At 42.4% G+C, this 15,616-nt stretch overlaps 1 protein-coding gene and 1 long non-coding RNA gene across 2 annotated transcripts; one reads left to right on the forward strand and one right to left on the reverse strand.

Annotated features, from left to right (window-relative positions):
* Positions 1-844: 844 nt before the first annotated feature.
* On the reverse strand, positions 845-1,906 carry LOC133718627 (uncharacterized). The gene is made up of 2 exons (XR_009850427.1): positions 1,839-1,906; positions 845-1,147 (listed from the first exon to the last, which is right to left on the reverse strand). It is a non-coding gene; the product is annotated as an uncharacterized LOC133718627 (long non-coding RNA).
* Positions 1,907-4,453: 2,547 nt separating this feature from the next.
* LOC133716364 (uncharacterized) lies at positions 4,454-7,668 on the forward strand. The gene is made up of 3 exons (XM_062143076.1): positions 4,454-6,253; positions 6,362-6,520; positions 6,583-7,668. The coding sequence occupies exons 1-3, from the start codon at positions 4,454-4,456 to the stop codon at positions 7,666-7,668; spliced, it is 3,045 nt and encodes a 1,014-aa protein (XP_061999060.1).
* The last annotated feature ends 7,948 nt before the right edge of the window (positions 7,669-15,616 follow it).

Here is a 15,616-nt window from a genome sequence, read left to right on the forward strand (position 1 = left end):
TTGTGTATGAAAACAATATGCATGAAATGATGTTTTTTATTGTTTTGTGGCTTTTCGAAAAACAATGATTATGGAAATGTTGATTTCGATTGTTTTCAAAAGCGTTGCGATTTGTGTAATGTTTTTGAGTCTTGTGTGACTGTTTTGATGATTTGCTCCAAGGGACTGTGCGGCCCGAGGATCGAAGGTCTATGACCTTGGGCAGAATCTTAGGTAATTCACGTCTTTGGCCGGACGAGTGGTTACGTTCAGTTAGAGCTCTAGTCTGTCTGCCATATAGGTAATTCATGGGGTAACGGGAATTGGTTATTGATAACTCATGACATTACGTGTTTTTAGGGAACAAGGTGTGAGTTGCTTCCTTATTAACGGTTTTTAAGGGGACAAGGTGCAAGTTGTTTTCCTTATTAACGATTTGGTACGATATTGTACGATTTGGTACGATTGATAGAAATCAAGGTGTGAGTTGCTTTCTATGTTATATTGATAGAAATTAAGGTGTGAGTTGCTTTCTATGTTATATTGATAGAATTAAAGTGTTAGTTGTTCTCCTTTATTTCGTGCTTTAATAGAATAAAATGTGTTTGGTTTCTCAATTGAAATGTGCGGGGTTCATCCCGTGAATTTGGTGTGAGTTGTTTTGCGTTACTCATACGGGCTTGCAAAAGCTTACCGGGTGTGGCGACCCGAATGGGTATACCACAGCGCCGTAATATTAAGCCAATAGGAGCTCGATACATCGTAGACGTACCGTAAACCTACCAACTTAATACTACAAGGCTTGTTTAAAATGCAAATTTTGAGAAAATGGAGACGAAGCAAACTTTTAAGAAAAGACTTTAAATCAACAACCCAACATTTAAAATAACAAGTCTGGACATGCTTAAAAGTTAAAGTGGCAAGTGCACTGTGGCGCCTTAGGGCTTACATCATAACCGAAATGAAAGGAGTTCAACAACAACAATAAAACAAAGGGGTGAGGCGCGCTCCCAGGTAGGCGGACCTCACAGAGTTCAACATGGAAAGAAAAGCGAGTAGATTGATAGAATACCAAAAGGAAGAGCTTCAAGCAACAGGAACAGCAACACACGGACTGGGCCAACGACCCTCTTCTAATCCAAATCGTCCGGAATGACCTCGTTGTAACCTGAAATGTAGGGGTGAGCATTTCGTCCTCGCTAGCCCAATAGGGGCCAACCCAACCTTAGTTAGGTTTGAAAACTAATAGGTAAAACATAGCTACTAGATTATAGATCGCGCGCATTTGTAAAATCGAGTAAAACAAATGCAACCACAAAAACAATCATAGTTGTTTCGTTTCAAGAAATCATATGCAGCATGCTTCACACAATTTGGAGCTCCGAGATACTTACCTGCCGGCTAAAATAAGATAAATCAGTGACCGATCTGGTTCGTCCTGAGTAAGAGAACCAGCCAACTACTCTGTAGTCCTTGTGACTACAAGTAGCGAAAGTGTCCATTTCCTGGCTCTGAGTCTCCTATGACTGGTCACTGTCTGTACTTACCTTTCCCCGACAAACATAGGAGCACAGCCCCCTCCGGAGGTTCACGGTTATCGACACCGTGGGATCCCTAGGAATCAACGCGTCTAGGTCCCATTCACTTTCAGGTCACAAACATACAAAGGGTACAGTATCTCAACATGCAAGTCTAGCCTCGGTTTTCGCAATCAACAATTATCATTTCTGAAAACACACGTATCACGAGGCGTCGACTAATGAACAACCAAAAACATACTTGCAGGTAACATAATATTATACTAGAGCATTCCACATATCTTGATAAGCCTCTAACAAGGAAGGGACAGCTCACCCTACCTGGAAAATGCTGGCGTACTCCACACTCGGATGCTTTCCGCTTAAGCTTCCTTAACGATCGTGTTTCCTAAACCATTACTTAGTTTGTAAGTAATTATCCAGGTAAACATCATGATCAACTTTAAGTAATCGCGCATACTAAACCCTTTTTATTTCAATGAGACCATTAATTATTTCTTTCAACCTTTACCAATTTGGGAAACTAACTTCTTTCTTAAAAAGGAAAACGTCCTTATCGCTCCGCTAAACTTTCGTCAATCCGAGCGACCAAAGTCGAGTCGATCCTCATGTTTTACGAGGTCGGTCAACCCTGGTCAACTCTCGGAGTTGACTTTTGACCTTTGACTTTGACTTCTGACTTTTGAACAAATATTCCTTTATTTACCATTATTTCTTATTTATTAAAAATAAATAAGTAAATAATTATAAATAAAGTTTTACTTTTACTTTTATCCATTTACTTCTCCTTTTTCACCTTTTCACTTTTACCATGACTTTTACCTCCACACTTTCACTTTTACCCTTTATCTCCTTTTTACCGAATTTACCTTTACTTTCACCTTCTTCACTTTTTACCACTTTACCACAGTAAAACCTCAATTAATCCAACTTTTACCATTTTCTTTATTTTCCTTTTCTTCCAAAAACAAATCCATTTATTTTCTTCTTCCTTTTCTTTTTCTTTTGGCCAAAATGCACAACAAATAATCACCAAATCTTCAACAACAAAATCCCAACACTTTGAAAATTATGCTAATAAAATCCTACTAATTTAATCCTCCTCAAACACCTAATTTTCACAATTTTTCAACAACAACAATAGCTCCACAAAATCAAAATCAACCAAATAAATTCCAAAAATTCTAGGGTTTGTCCGAAACCCATTCCTTACCCTTTCCTCTTCAAAAATCACGTCCTATTCCTTCTCCTTGGCCTTCTTCACCTACAAACCCGTCCAACATCAATATCTCAACCAAAAACTCAACAACAAGGTTGCATGGATAGATCCTTACCAAAAATCCTTGTCAAACCCGTAGCCTAGCTTCATGGTTCAAGGAGAAATCGGGTTCATGCAAACAAAATCACAAACCCAAATCAAAAACTCGGATTTAGGAAGAAATAGATGTAGATCGGATGAATAGAGGCTAGATTAGGAGGGATATTACCTTGATTTAAGCTTGGGGAGAAGAAATCACAAAAACCCCAATTTTAGCTTCGGGTTCTAGGGTTTTTGGGTGAGTGAATGGCTAAATTTCTTGATTTTGGTTGGAGAAATGGAAAGAGGGGAGGAAGAGGAGAAAATCTGGAAATTTTGGTGAAGAGAGGAGTTCCGGCGACGGCGGCGGTGCGGCGGCGGCGTCCGGCGGTGGCGGTGATTTCCGGTGGAAGCTAGAGAGAGAGGCTCTCGGTTAGAGAGAGAGAGAGCTGAAGAGAAATGAGGGAAGTGGCTAGGGTTTGAGAGGGATGTGTTCCTTAAATACCTCTCCCAAATTTAATTGTGAAAAGTCTAATTCGCCCTTCCTTTTGGGCCAAGTGGGCTTGGGCTGCTCCAACTTTCTTTTTCTCTTAATTTCTTCAAGCCCAATCCGATAATTACATCTTCAAACATCCTTATTTCTCCAACACTTCACCGAATCCTTTCGGAAAAATTTTTCGGGCTTGTCCTAAGCCTCGAAACTTTAAAAATACTTTTCTATACCCAAATTGGATTTTCTCTAAATTTTTAATCCTTTAAAAATGACCTCAAAATCTTAACCTAAGCGCGAATACTTGTGTACCATACGAATACGTAGTTTCAAACATTATACGACAAATTAAAATAAACAAGAAAAAGTACGGGGGTCTACACCGGGTTTGTTGTGTGATAACCCGGTGCACCATTCAAACGGTCTAGGGGTTAATCCTGCAGGTCAGGATAATCGAGGCTGAAGTTGGGGTTGCATACTTGCAGCTAAACGGTAGGAAGCCAATTTTGTGACTTTACCGTTATTTGGACTTCCGTTGTAGTAAGCTCTGAGGAGCATTTACGTTTTACTTTGTTGTTGACAATTTAATTCGTAAGCTTATGTATATATATGACTCTGAGGAGCGGGTCAATATTGACATAATGGGTTCAGGGCATCAATATGTGGGTAGTTTAAAGGGAAAAAGTTTCCAGGTTTTTGATATTGATGACTGAACGATCACGCATGTATAATTATGGGATTATATATCGATTTTTATTTATGTTAAAAATCAGGGGCGTGACATATTGGTATCAGAGCGTAAGGTGCATATTTGGTGACAATCAATACTCCTCGAGTGATGGCCCGTCTGCAGCGGATCCCCATCTGATGCTCTTCGGTATTGATATAGTCATTGGGTATGCAGTGAGCGTTGGAATGTGAGTCTTCCGGGTAGTGTTGGCTCAGTGAACAAAGTTTAGGAGCTTAAGGTAGCTTCTAGGAGTTATAATCTTTTGAGGAATGTGGACCTTTAGATTTAACTCTTGTTTACGTAGGGGATAGAGTGTATCTTCTGACGTTGTGTGTGGTTGATTTAGTCATAACGTTGACTTATACTTGTAGTTGGAAGTTGTACAAGTATTAATCACAGGTTGTTATGCTCCTTAGGTGATGGATTCACGAGGTGGCCGAGCTAGGGGTCGAGGTAGACCTAGAGGCAGGGGTGGAGCCCGAGGTAGGGGCAAGATTCCTCCACCTGTTGAGGAGATATTCGAGAATGAGGTCGAGGCATCAAATGTTGAGCTGCCTGTTCCACCTGTTGTGGAGGTTGCGAATGTTGTAGATCCCACTCGTTTGTCGAAGTTGGCAAAGGAGATTTCGAGGCTGGGAGGAGTTCCATTTCAGGGAGGTACGGATCACATGTTGGCAGATCAATGGATCGAGAACATGAAGACCTACTTCGAGATGGTCGTCTACGACGACGTTGAGAAGAGGAAGATTGCCACCTTTATGCTCCAGGGCGATGCACGGGTGTGGTGGAATGGCACACACAGAGTGATGGATGTGTCCACCATGACCTGGAACGGTTTTGTGGAACTGTTCAGGAAGAAGTACTTTTCGCCTTCTGTGAGGGAGAAATTGGAAAGGGAATTTGTCTCGTTAGTCCAAGGGACTAAGAGTGTGAGGGAGTATGAGGCTGAGTTCTCAAGGTTGTATCGCTTTGTGAGACAGATGGATGCTGAGAGCCTAGCTATGAAGTTTCAGTGGGGACTGAATGCTTCGATCCGGCGCGATGTCGCTGTTATGGAATTGAAGACTGTGGAGCTTATTTTCGCTAAGGCTATGGCCATTGAGCAGGAAAATTTGACTTTCCAGGAACATGAATCGGCCGAGAGGGATTTCCAAAGGAAGGGAAAGGCAACTGCGGGGAGCAGTAAGGCATATGGGAATCAAGGTGGATTATGGAAGTGGCAGAGGACAAATCAGCAGGGGCCAGCTAGGGCTGCACCTGCTAGGATTGCTAGGGCTGCACCTGTTGGGCAGGGAGCACCCTTGAGATGCTACAACTGCAAAGAGATTGGCCATACTGCTAAGGCTTGCACAAAACCGAAGAACTTGGTGTGCTTTACTTGTGGCCAAACGGGGCATTTCTCCAGGGATTGTACCCAGCAGCAGGATAGGGGACAAGGGAACCAGCAGAGGCAACTGCCTCAAGGAAATGTGAGGGTGTTTGCTGTTGGTCAGCAGAATACCGGAGTGGAAGGTACACTATCCTTATTTGATTTCCTTGCTAGGGTGTTGTTTGATACGGGAGTGTCCCACTCCTTCATATCTAGTTCTGTGGTTGATATGTTAGGATTGACTCCTAGGCCTCTTGCTAGACCCTTGTGTGTTACTTCTTCACTTGGTGTTTCCCTTGAGTTGTGTATGTTTTGTGATGCATGCCCAATTGTGATTGGTGGTAGGGAGTTTACCGCGACTTTGATTGTGTTAGCAGATCATACGTATGATGTTATTTTGGGTGTTGATTGGCTGAGGCCAAATCACGCTATGATTGATTGCTTTGAAATGGTAGTGTCATTTCATATGCCTGGACAGCTGGTGTTTCGTTATCGGTGTCTTAGGTCAGATACTGCTTTGAGGGCAGGATTCTTAGCTCATGTGGAATTGGTGAGTTGTGCTGCGATTATGGCAGAGATTGCTGTAGTTTCTGAGTACAGTGATGTGTTTCAGGAGATACCAGGGTTACCTCCAAGGAGGGTAGTGGATTTTGCTATCGATGTGATGCCAGGTATTGCACCTGTATCCATGGCACCAACAGAACTTAAAGAGTTGAAGGATCAAATTGATGGTTTACTTGAACAAGGGTTCATTAGACCTAGTACTTCTCCTTGGGGTGCACCTGTGGTATTTGCGAGGAAGAATGATGGTTCACTACGGTTGTGTGTGGATTATCGGCAGTTGAACAAGGTGACGATCAAGAATAGGTACCCTTTACCTAGGATTGATGACTTGTTTGACTAGCTTAGGGAAGCTACTGTATTCTTGAAGATTGATTTGAGATCTGGATATCACCAGTTGAGAGTGAAGGATGATGATGTTCCTAAAACAACGTTTAGGACCAGGTATGGACACTTTGAGTTTGTTGTTATGCCTTTTGGTCTAACCAATGCACCTGCTGCCTTTATGGACTTGATGAACCATATGTTCAGTCCATACTTGGATAAGTTCGTGGTGGTGTCTTGATTTATTCCAAGACGTTGGAGGATCATGATAAGCATCTGCGGATTGTGCTACAGATTTTGAGAGAAAAGAAGTTGTTTGCGAAATTTGAGAAGTGCGAATTTTGGCAAAGGGAGGTCAAGTTCCTTGGTCATGTAGTTTCAAAGGATGGAGTCTCCGTGGATCCTTCTAAGGTTGAGGCAGTGATGAACTGGGGCCAACACACTACGGTTACTGAGGTACTTAGTTTTCTGGGCTTGGTAGGTTATTATTGGAGATTCATTGAAGGATTTGCTAGTATTGCTTCGGCTTTGACCAAGTTGACCAGGAAGGATGTCCAGTTTGTGTGGACTGAGGAATGTGAGCGAGCATTCAATGAGTTGAAGGCTAGATTGACCACAGCCCCAGTGTTGACTATTCCCACAAGCGGTGGTGGTTTAGTCATCTATAGTGATGCGTCTCATCAGGGTTTGGGGTGTGTGTTGATGCAGCATGGCAGTGTTGTCGATTATGGCTCTAGACAGTTGAAGGTGCATGAGCGTAATTATCCCACTCATGATTTGGAGTTGGCTGCAGTTGTTTTTGCCTTGAAGATTTGGAGGCATTACTTGTATGGAGAAAAATTCGAACTCTTTTCGGATCATAAGAGTTTGAAGTATCTGTTCTCTCACAAGGAGTTGAACATGAGACAAAGAAGGTGGATGGAGCTCATTAAGGACTATGATTTCACCTTGGAGTATCATCCAGGGAAGGCCAATGTAGTGGCGGATGCTTTGAGTAGAAAGCCCAGAGGTATTGTTGCTTCTGTTATGGTTCAAGAGTGGCTGATGTTGGAGACTGCATCTGAGTTTGACCTTGTACAAGCAGGAGTTGGGAATGGGAGTTTCCTTGGAAGTATCACGGTACAACCTACCCTGATTTCCAGGATCATTCAAGGTCAATCAGAGGATGAGTTCTCACGTGCGAAGTTGGTAGAGTTAGCTGCGGATTCGTCCATTGGCGTTCCATCGGAGTGGTCGGTGGGAACGGATGGTGGTTTGCGGATGAACCATAGGTTGTATGTTCCGGATCGTGTTGACCTCAAGGGAGAGATTCTTCGTGAGGGACATCGATCGCGGTATACTGTGCACCTTGGGAGCACTAAGATGTATCGGGATTTGTGAAGGCAATTCTGGTGGAATAGAATGAAAAGGGATGTTGCAGAGTATGTTTCCAAGTGTCTTACTTTCCAACGTGTGAAGGCTGAGCATCAGAGACCTGCAGGTATGTTGAAGCCATTACCTATTCCCGTGTGGAAATGGGAGCAGATCTCAATGGATTTTGTTACTGGACTGCCTAGGTCTAAACGGAATCACGATGCAGTGTGGGTGATCGTGGATCGTTTGACGAAGTCGGCGCACTTTCTTTCGGTGTCAATGACATATTCGCTTGACACATTGTGCGAGCTTTACATCGAGGCGATCGTGAGACTTCTCGGAGTGCCCGTATAGATTGTTTCTGACAGTGATGCTCGGTTTACTTCAAAATTTTGGAGCGGTTTCCAAAAGGCCATGGGAACTGATTTAGATATGAGTACGGCATTTCACCCGCAGACTGACGGGTAGACTGAGCTAGTGAATCAGGTGTTGGAGGATATGTTGAGAGCTTGTGTGTTGGACTTCAAGGGAAGATGGGAGGATCATCTGCCGTTGATTGAGTTCTCCTACAACAACAGTTATCACTCCAGTATTGGCATGGCACCATATGAGGCCCTGTATGGTAGGCCATGTAGATCTCCGATCTGCTAGGCAGAAGCGGGAGATAAGGTGTTATTGGGTCCTGAGATTGTGCAGGAGACCACTGACAAGATTTCAGTTATCAGGGACAGGATTCGAACAGCACAGAGTAGACAGAAGAGTTATGCATATTTGAAAAGGAGACAGGTTGAGTTTAATGAGGGTGATCATGTGTTCTTGAAGGTCTCACCCATGAAGGGTGTGGTGAGATTTGGCAAGAAGGGGAAGTTATCGCCGAGGTTTGTCGGACCTTTCGAAATTCTGGAAAGGGTAGGAGACTTGGCTTATAGGCTTGCCTTACCTCCTAGTATGTCTGGTGTGCATGATGTGTTCCATGTGTCTATGTTGACGAAGTATGTCCAGGATGAGTCACATGTGATCGATTATGGCACGATTGAGGTGCATGCGGATACGACCTTTGTTGTTGAACCTGTCCGTATTTTGCATAGGTCAACAAAGCAACTTCGAAGGAAGGAAGTTGACTTGGTCAAGGTATTGTGGAGTCACCATGACGATGGTGATGCTTCTTGGGAGTTGGAGTCGGATATGAGAGCGAAGTACCCACAGTTGTTTGTTGATCAGCAAGCGTGAATTTTGGGACGAAATTCCTTTAAGGAGGGTAGACTGTGATGACCTGGATTTTCTGTTATTTAATTTTGGTAATTAGTAATGGACCAGTTGTATGAATAATTGTTATTGTGCTTTATTCATAAGTTGTATGTGAGGTGGAATGGTTTTCGTACGTATAAATATTCGAATTTCACAGTTTAGGGGGTTGTGTGAAGTTTGACTTTTTATACATTGGGATTTTCGGAAAACTTCTTCACGAAAGTTGTAGAGCGCGTCGATACGAGTTCGTGGACATGCGGAACGCGAGAATCGGAGTTCGTATGAGAAAGTTATGGCCATTGGAAGGAATTTCCATTTTGGTATAAATAGAAGTTTCCCAAGTTGGAAACTTACTATTTTCATTATTTCAATTTCCGGAAAACTCACTTTCTTTCTCTTTTCTCTCTCGGTCGACTCCTTCAGAAACAAAATTTTCTGTGTGACCCGACCCGAACCCGGTGACCCGACCCTGCTTTTCCGGCGAACTGCGGCGGTCTCTGGCCGTGAAACTTGGTCAGCAGGTTCGCCTCCTGCGTCTGGTCGTCCCTGTGGTGTTCTCTAGCGGCGTTATGCACCGTGTACGACGCAGCAAGGCGGTGCAGATTGGTGTTTTCAGACCCGACTAGAAAACGCAGCTCCGGCGACGGCACGGCTTCAAGCTTCCTTCCTTGGCTTCGTGGGGGTCGTCTGAGTCGATCTATGGTGTTTGTTTGGATTGATTTATGTGGAAATTGGTTCAACTCAGATTGAGCAAAAATCCCAACCTTGTGAGGTAGTTTTCGACACTTTGTGCTTGTTTTCTGACTTCGAGCTAGTTATGAGAATTCACAAGCATGCTTAGATGAAGCTTTTTGATGTTGGAAGTTTTGTGAAATATTGAGTTTTGGCCGGCGGCGGTGAGCCACTGCCTGTGGCAGCGTTCTGGCGGTGTTCCGGCCATGTATGGGGTTGTTTCTGGTATTATATGTTTTCTACTCGTCGATACGAGCGTTTTGATATATAATATGCATATTTTGGAGTTCGTATGAAATTGTTATGATTTTTACGATTTCATACCGGTTGATTTATTCGATCCGTGAGGATTCGAGCGTTCGATCGACTTGTGGTTTGATCATATCGATCGTGGACGTATTCCAGAGACTTTGGGAGGTCTCGGATGTGGTTTTACCTCGATTAGCGCCACTTTGGGGGATTTTAGTTTAAAACAGTGGTTTCGGACTTAAATCGGTTGTGAATTGTTACTGAGTGGAAACCTTATGTGATTAGCTACTTGACGAAGTATTTTGGACGGTTGTTTTGTGAATTGGCTGCTTTGTTCTTGGTTGAAGACGCAGCGAGAGTTTCGAGGTGAGTAATCTCACAAGGTTCATTAATGAATGGAATACCTTTATTTTGAGAGTTATTTAGTAACTGCAAACTATAATTGGTATTAATTAGTAGGCATTCCTGAGCGGATGACTACGTATATATATATATATATATATATATATATATATATATATATTTACGTGAAATATATATGTTTGGTGGTTTGTGGATTGCGGAAAACAATAGGCATGAATGATGCGTTTTATTGTTTTGGATTGTGGCTTTTGGAAAACAAATACTTTAGAATTGTTGATTTGATTTGTTTTGAAAAGCGTTGAGATTTGTGTATGAAAACAATATGCATGAAATGATGCTTTTTATTGTTTTGTGGCTTTTCGGAAAACAATGATTATGGAAATGTTGATTTCGATTGTTTTCAAAAGAGTTGCGATTTGTGTAATGTTTTTGAGTCTTGTGCGACTGTTTTGATGATTTTCTCCAAGGGACTGTGCGGCCCGAGGATCGAAGGTCTATGACCTTGGGCAGAATATCAGGTAATTCACGTCTTTGGCCGGACGAGTGGTTACGTTCAGTTAGAGCTCTAGTCTGTCTGCCATATAGGTAATTCATGGGGTAACGGGAATTGGTTATTGATAACTCATGACATTACGTGTTTTTAGGGAACAAGGTGTGAGTTGTTTTCCTTATTAACGATTTGGTACGATATTGTACGATTTGGTACGATTGATAGAAATCAAGGTGTGAGTTGCTTTCTATGTTATATTGATAGAATTAAGTGTGAGTTGTTCTCCTTTATTTCGTGCTTTAAGAGAATAAAATGTGTTTGGTTTCTCAATTGAAACGTGCGGGGTTCATCCCGTGAATTTGGTGTGAGTTGTTTTGAGTTACTCATACGGGCTTGCAAAAGCTTACCGGGTTTGTTGTGTGATAACCCGGTGCACCATTCAAACGGTCTAGGGGTTAATCCTGCAGGTCAGGATAATCGAGTCTGAAGTTGGGGTTGCATACTTGCAGCTAAACGGTAGGAAGCCAATTTTGTGACTTTACCGTTATTTGGACTTCCGTTGTAGTAAGCTCTGAGGAGCATTTACGTTTTACTTTGTTGTTGACAATTTAATTCGTAAGCTTATGTATATATATGACTCTGAGGAGCGGGTCAATATTGACATAATGGGTTCAGGACATCAATATGTGGGTAGTTTAAAGGGAAAAGATGACAGAATGATCAGTCAAATTAGACAAGATAGAGAGAATGAACTTTCTGATATATTATTACACCCATTATGTGGTGTATATAAACAGATTACAATCGTACTACAACGTACTACACCTATTGTGTACAACCGTACTACACAACATATACAAGGTAAGTAATTACAACAATATATTCCCTTGTAGTCTATTCCTAATAGGGAACGATGACTCACACTAACACTCCCCCTCAAGTTGGCGCATATACATCAACCATGCCCAACTTGCTAAGTGAGTCATAAAACGCCTTCCTGGAAACTCCTTTGGTAAGTACATCTGCAAGTTGCTCTTCAGTTGGAACAAAAGGAAAGCTAATAATTTTGGCATCTAGCTTCTCCTTTATAAAGTGACGATCAACCTCCACATGTTTAGTACGATCATGCTGTACTGGATTCTGTGATATGTCAATAGCTGCCTTGTTATCACAATACAACTGCATGGAATTTTTGAGTTTGAAACCCAGATCACGTAACAGATTTCTCAGCCACAACAATTCACACACTCCGTGAGCCATACCTCTATACTCGGCCTCAGCACTAGAACGTGCCACAACTTTCTGTTTCTTACTCTTCCATGTAACCAGATTACCTCCCACAAAGGTAAAGTAACCTGATGTCGATCTCCTGTCTGTGATATTTCCAGCCCAATCTGCATCTGTAAAGCCACAAACCTCAAGAATGTTGTTATGTTTAGAAAACAGTACTCCCCTTCCTGGAGCTGACTTCAAGTACTTCAGAATCCGCATAACCGCATCCATGTGACTCTCACTCGGATTATGCATGAACTGACTCACCACACTCACTGCATATGCAACGTCTGGTCTAGTATGAGCCAAATAAATCAAGCGCCCAACTAACCTCTGATAGCGAGCTCGATCAGTAGGTACCTGATCTGGATACTCAGCTAAACAATGGTTCTGCTCAATAGGAGTGTCAATAGGTCTGCAATCCAACAAACCTGTCTCTGTCAGCAAGTCAAGAACATACTTCCTCTGGCACAGATAGATTCCTTCTCTCCCCCTGGCTACCTCAATTCCTAAGAAGTACTTAAGCTCACCCAAGTCCTTCATCTCAAACTCAGAGGCTAGCTGTCTCTGCAGTCTATCCATCTCAACAGTATCATTACCAGTGATTACCATATCATCCACATAAATAATTAGAGCTGTTACCTTCCCTTGTTGATGCTTGAGAAACAAGGTATGGTCTGAGTTGCTCTGCCTGTAACCAACCTTCCGCATAAACTGTGAAAATCTTCCAAACCAAGCACGTGGTGACTGTTTGAGACCATACAGAGATTTTCTCAATCTACAGACAAAATCACCAGGAGAAGCAACTACATACCCAGGTGGACGGACGAGTGGTTACGTTCAGTTAGAGCTCTAGTCTGTCTGCCATATAGGTAATTCATGGGGTAACGGGAATTGGTTATTGATAACTCATGACATTACGTGTTTTTAGGGAACAAGGTGTGAGTTGTTTTCCTTATTAACGATTTGGTACGATATTGTACGATTTGGTACGATTGATAGAAATCAAGGTGTGAGTTGCTTTCTATGTTATATTGATAGAATTAAGTGTGAGTTGTTCTCCTTTATTTCGTGCTTTAAGAGAATAAAATGTGTTTGGTTTCTCAATTGAAACGTGCGGGGTTCATCCCGTGAATTTGGTGTGAGTTGTTTTGAGTTACTCATACGGGCTTGCAAAAGCTTACCGGGTTTGTTGTGTGATAACCCGGTGCACCATTCAAACGGTCTAGGGGTTAATCCTGCAGGTCAGGATAATCGAGTCTGAAGTTGGGGTTGCATACTTGCAGCTAAACGGTAGGAAGCCAATTTTGTGACTTTACCGTTATTTGGACTTCCGTTGTAGTAAGCTCTGAGGAGCATTTACGTTTTACTTTGTTGTTGACAATTTAATTCGTAAGCTTATGTATATATATGACTCTGAGGAGCGGGTCAATATTGACATAATGGGTTCAGGACATCAATATGTGGGTAGTTTAAAGGGAAAAGATGACAGAATGATCAGTCAAATTAGACAAGATAGAGAGAATGAACTTTCTGATATATTATTACACCCATTATGTGGTGTATATAAACAGATTACAATCGTACTACAACGTACTACACCTATTGTGTACAACCGTACTACACAACATATACAAGGTAAGTAATTACAACAATATATTCCCTTGTAGTCTATTCCTAATAGGGAACGATGACTCACACTAACACTCCCCCTCAAGTTGGCGCATATACATCAACCATGCCCAACTTGCTAAGTGAGTCATAAAACGCCTTCCTGGAAACTCCTTTGGTAAGTACATCTGCAAGTTGCTCTTCAGTTGGAACAAAAGGAAAGCTAATAATTTTGGCATCTAGCTTCTCCTTTATAAAGTGACGATCAACCTCCACATGTTTAGTACGATCATGCTGTACTGGATTCTGTGATATGTCAATAGCTGCCTTGTTATCACAATACAACTGCATGGAATTTTTGAGTTTGAAACCCAGATCACGTAACAGATTTCTCAGCCACAACAATTCACACACTCCGTGAGCCATACCTCTATACTCGGCCTCAGCACTAGAACGTGCCACAACTTTCTGTTTCTTACTCTTCCATGTAACCAGATTACCTCCCACAAAGGTAAAGTAACCTGATGTCGATCTCCTGTCTGTGATATTTCCAGCCCAATCTGCATCTGTAAAGCCACAAACCTCAAGAATGTTGTTATGTTTAGAAAACAGTACTCCCCTTCCTGGAGCTGACTTCAAGTACTTCAGAATCCGCATAACCGCATCCATGTGACTCTCACTCGGATTATGCATGAACTGACTCACCACACTCACTGCATATGCAACGTCTGGTCTAGTATGAGCCAAATAAATCAAGCGCCCAACTAACCTCTGATAGCGAGCTCGATCAGTAGGTACCTGATCTGGATACTCAGCTAAACAATGGTTCTGCTCAATAGGAGTGTCAATAGGTCTGCAATCCAACAAACCTGTCTCTGTCAGCAAGTCAAGAACATACTTCCTCTGGCACAGATAGATTCCTTCTCTCCCCCTGGCTACCTCAATTCCTAAGAAGTACTTAAGCTCACCCAAGTCCTTCATCTCAAACTCAGAGGCTAGCTGTCTCTGCAGTCTATCCATCTCAACAGTATCATTACCAGTGATTACCATATCATCCACATAAATAATTAGAGCTGTTACCTTCCCTTGTTGATGCTTGAGAAACAAGGTATGGTCTGAGTTGCTCTGCCTGTAACCAACCTTCCGCATAAACTGTGAAAATCTTCCAAACCAAGCACGTGGTGACTGTTTGAGACCATACAGAGATTTTCTCAATCTACAGACAAAATCACCAGGAGAAGCAACTACATACCCAGGTGGAAGGCTCATGTACACTTCCTCGGCTAACTCTCCATGAAGAAATGCATTCTTGACATCAAACTGTCGGAGTGGCCAGTTTAAACTAGCAGCAAATGAGAGCAGAACCCGAATAGTGTTCATCTTGGCAACAGGGGCAAATGTTTCATCATAGTCTATACCATATGTCTGAGTAAACCCCTTTGCTACAAGGCGTGCTTTGTATCGATTCACTGATCCATCTGCATTATGTTTCACAGTAAACACCCAACGACAACCTACAGCCTTCTTGCCTTGTGATGGAGGCACAAGTTGCCAAGTATTGTTCTTCTGCAACGCCTCCATCTCTTCCTCCATTGCCTTCCTCCACTTTGGATCCCCCAACGCATCCTGCACTTTGTTAGGTACTGATACAGCAGATATTTGATTCACAAATGATTCATATGACTTAGACAATCTCCTAGTGGACATATAATTAGCTACTGGGTATTTTGATTTGGCAGTAAGAGTAGGTTCATATCTTTTGGCTGATTGACCCCGAGTGGTCCTATTTGGTAACACATATTGCTCAACACTAGACTCACTACTACTAGTACTAGTGGGTGGACATACCTCAAATGAGTGATCTTCCGTACCAGGAAGCTGTGGGTCAGGGGTAGAAGCGATGGCAGGAGGGGCAGTCGTGTCTTCAACTTCATTTTCAGCCATAGAAACTGGTGCCTGGATGCTTGGAGCTAGAGGTGGCGAGCTGATGGTCTCAACTGGATCCGTCAA

This window comes from Rosa rugosa, chromosome 6 (assembly GCF_958449725.1).
Source record: "Rosa rugosa chromosome 6, drRosRugo1.1, whole genome shotgun sequence".
NCBI lineage: Eukaryota > Viridiplantae > Streptophyta > Magnoliopsida > Rosales > Rosaceae > Rosa > Rosa rugosa.

Coding starts and splice junctions, on each gene's coding strand:
- LOC133716364 (XM_062143076.1), top strand. CDS start 4,454: ATGGATTCACGAGGTGGCCGAGCTAGGGGTCGAGGTAGACCTAGAGGC. Junction 6,254..6,361: donor ATTATCGGCAGTTGAACAAG/GTGACGATCAAG, acceptor GGATATCACCAG/TTGAGAGTGAAGGATGATGA. Junction 6,521..6,582: donor ACTTGGATAAGTTCGTGGTG/GTGTCTTGATTT, acceptor ATTGTGCTACAG/ATTTTGAGAGAAAAGAAGTT.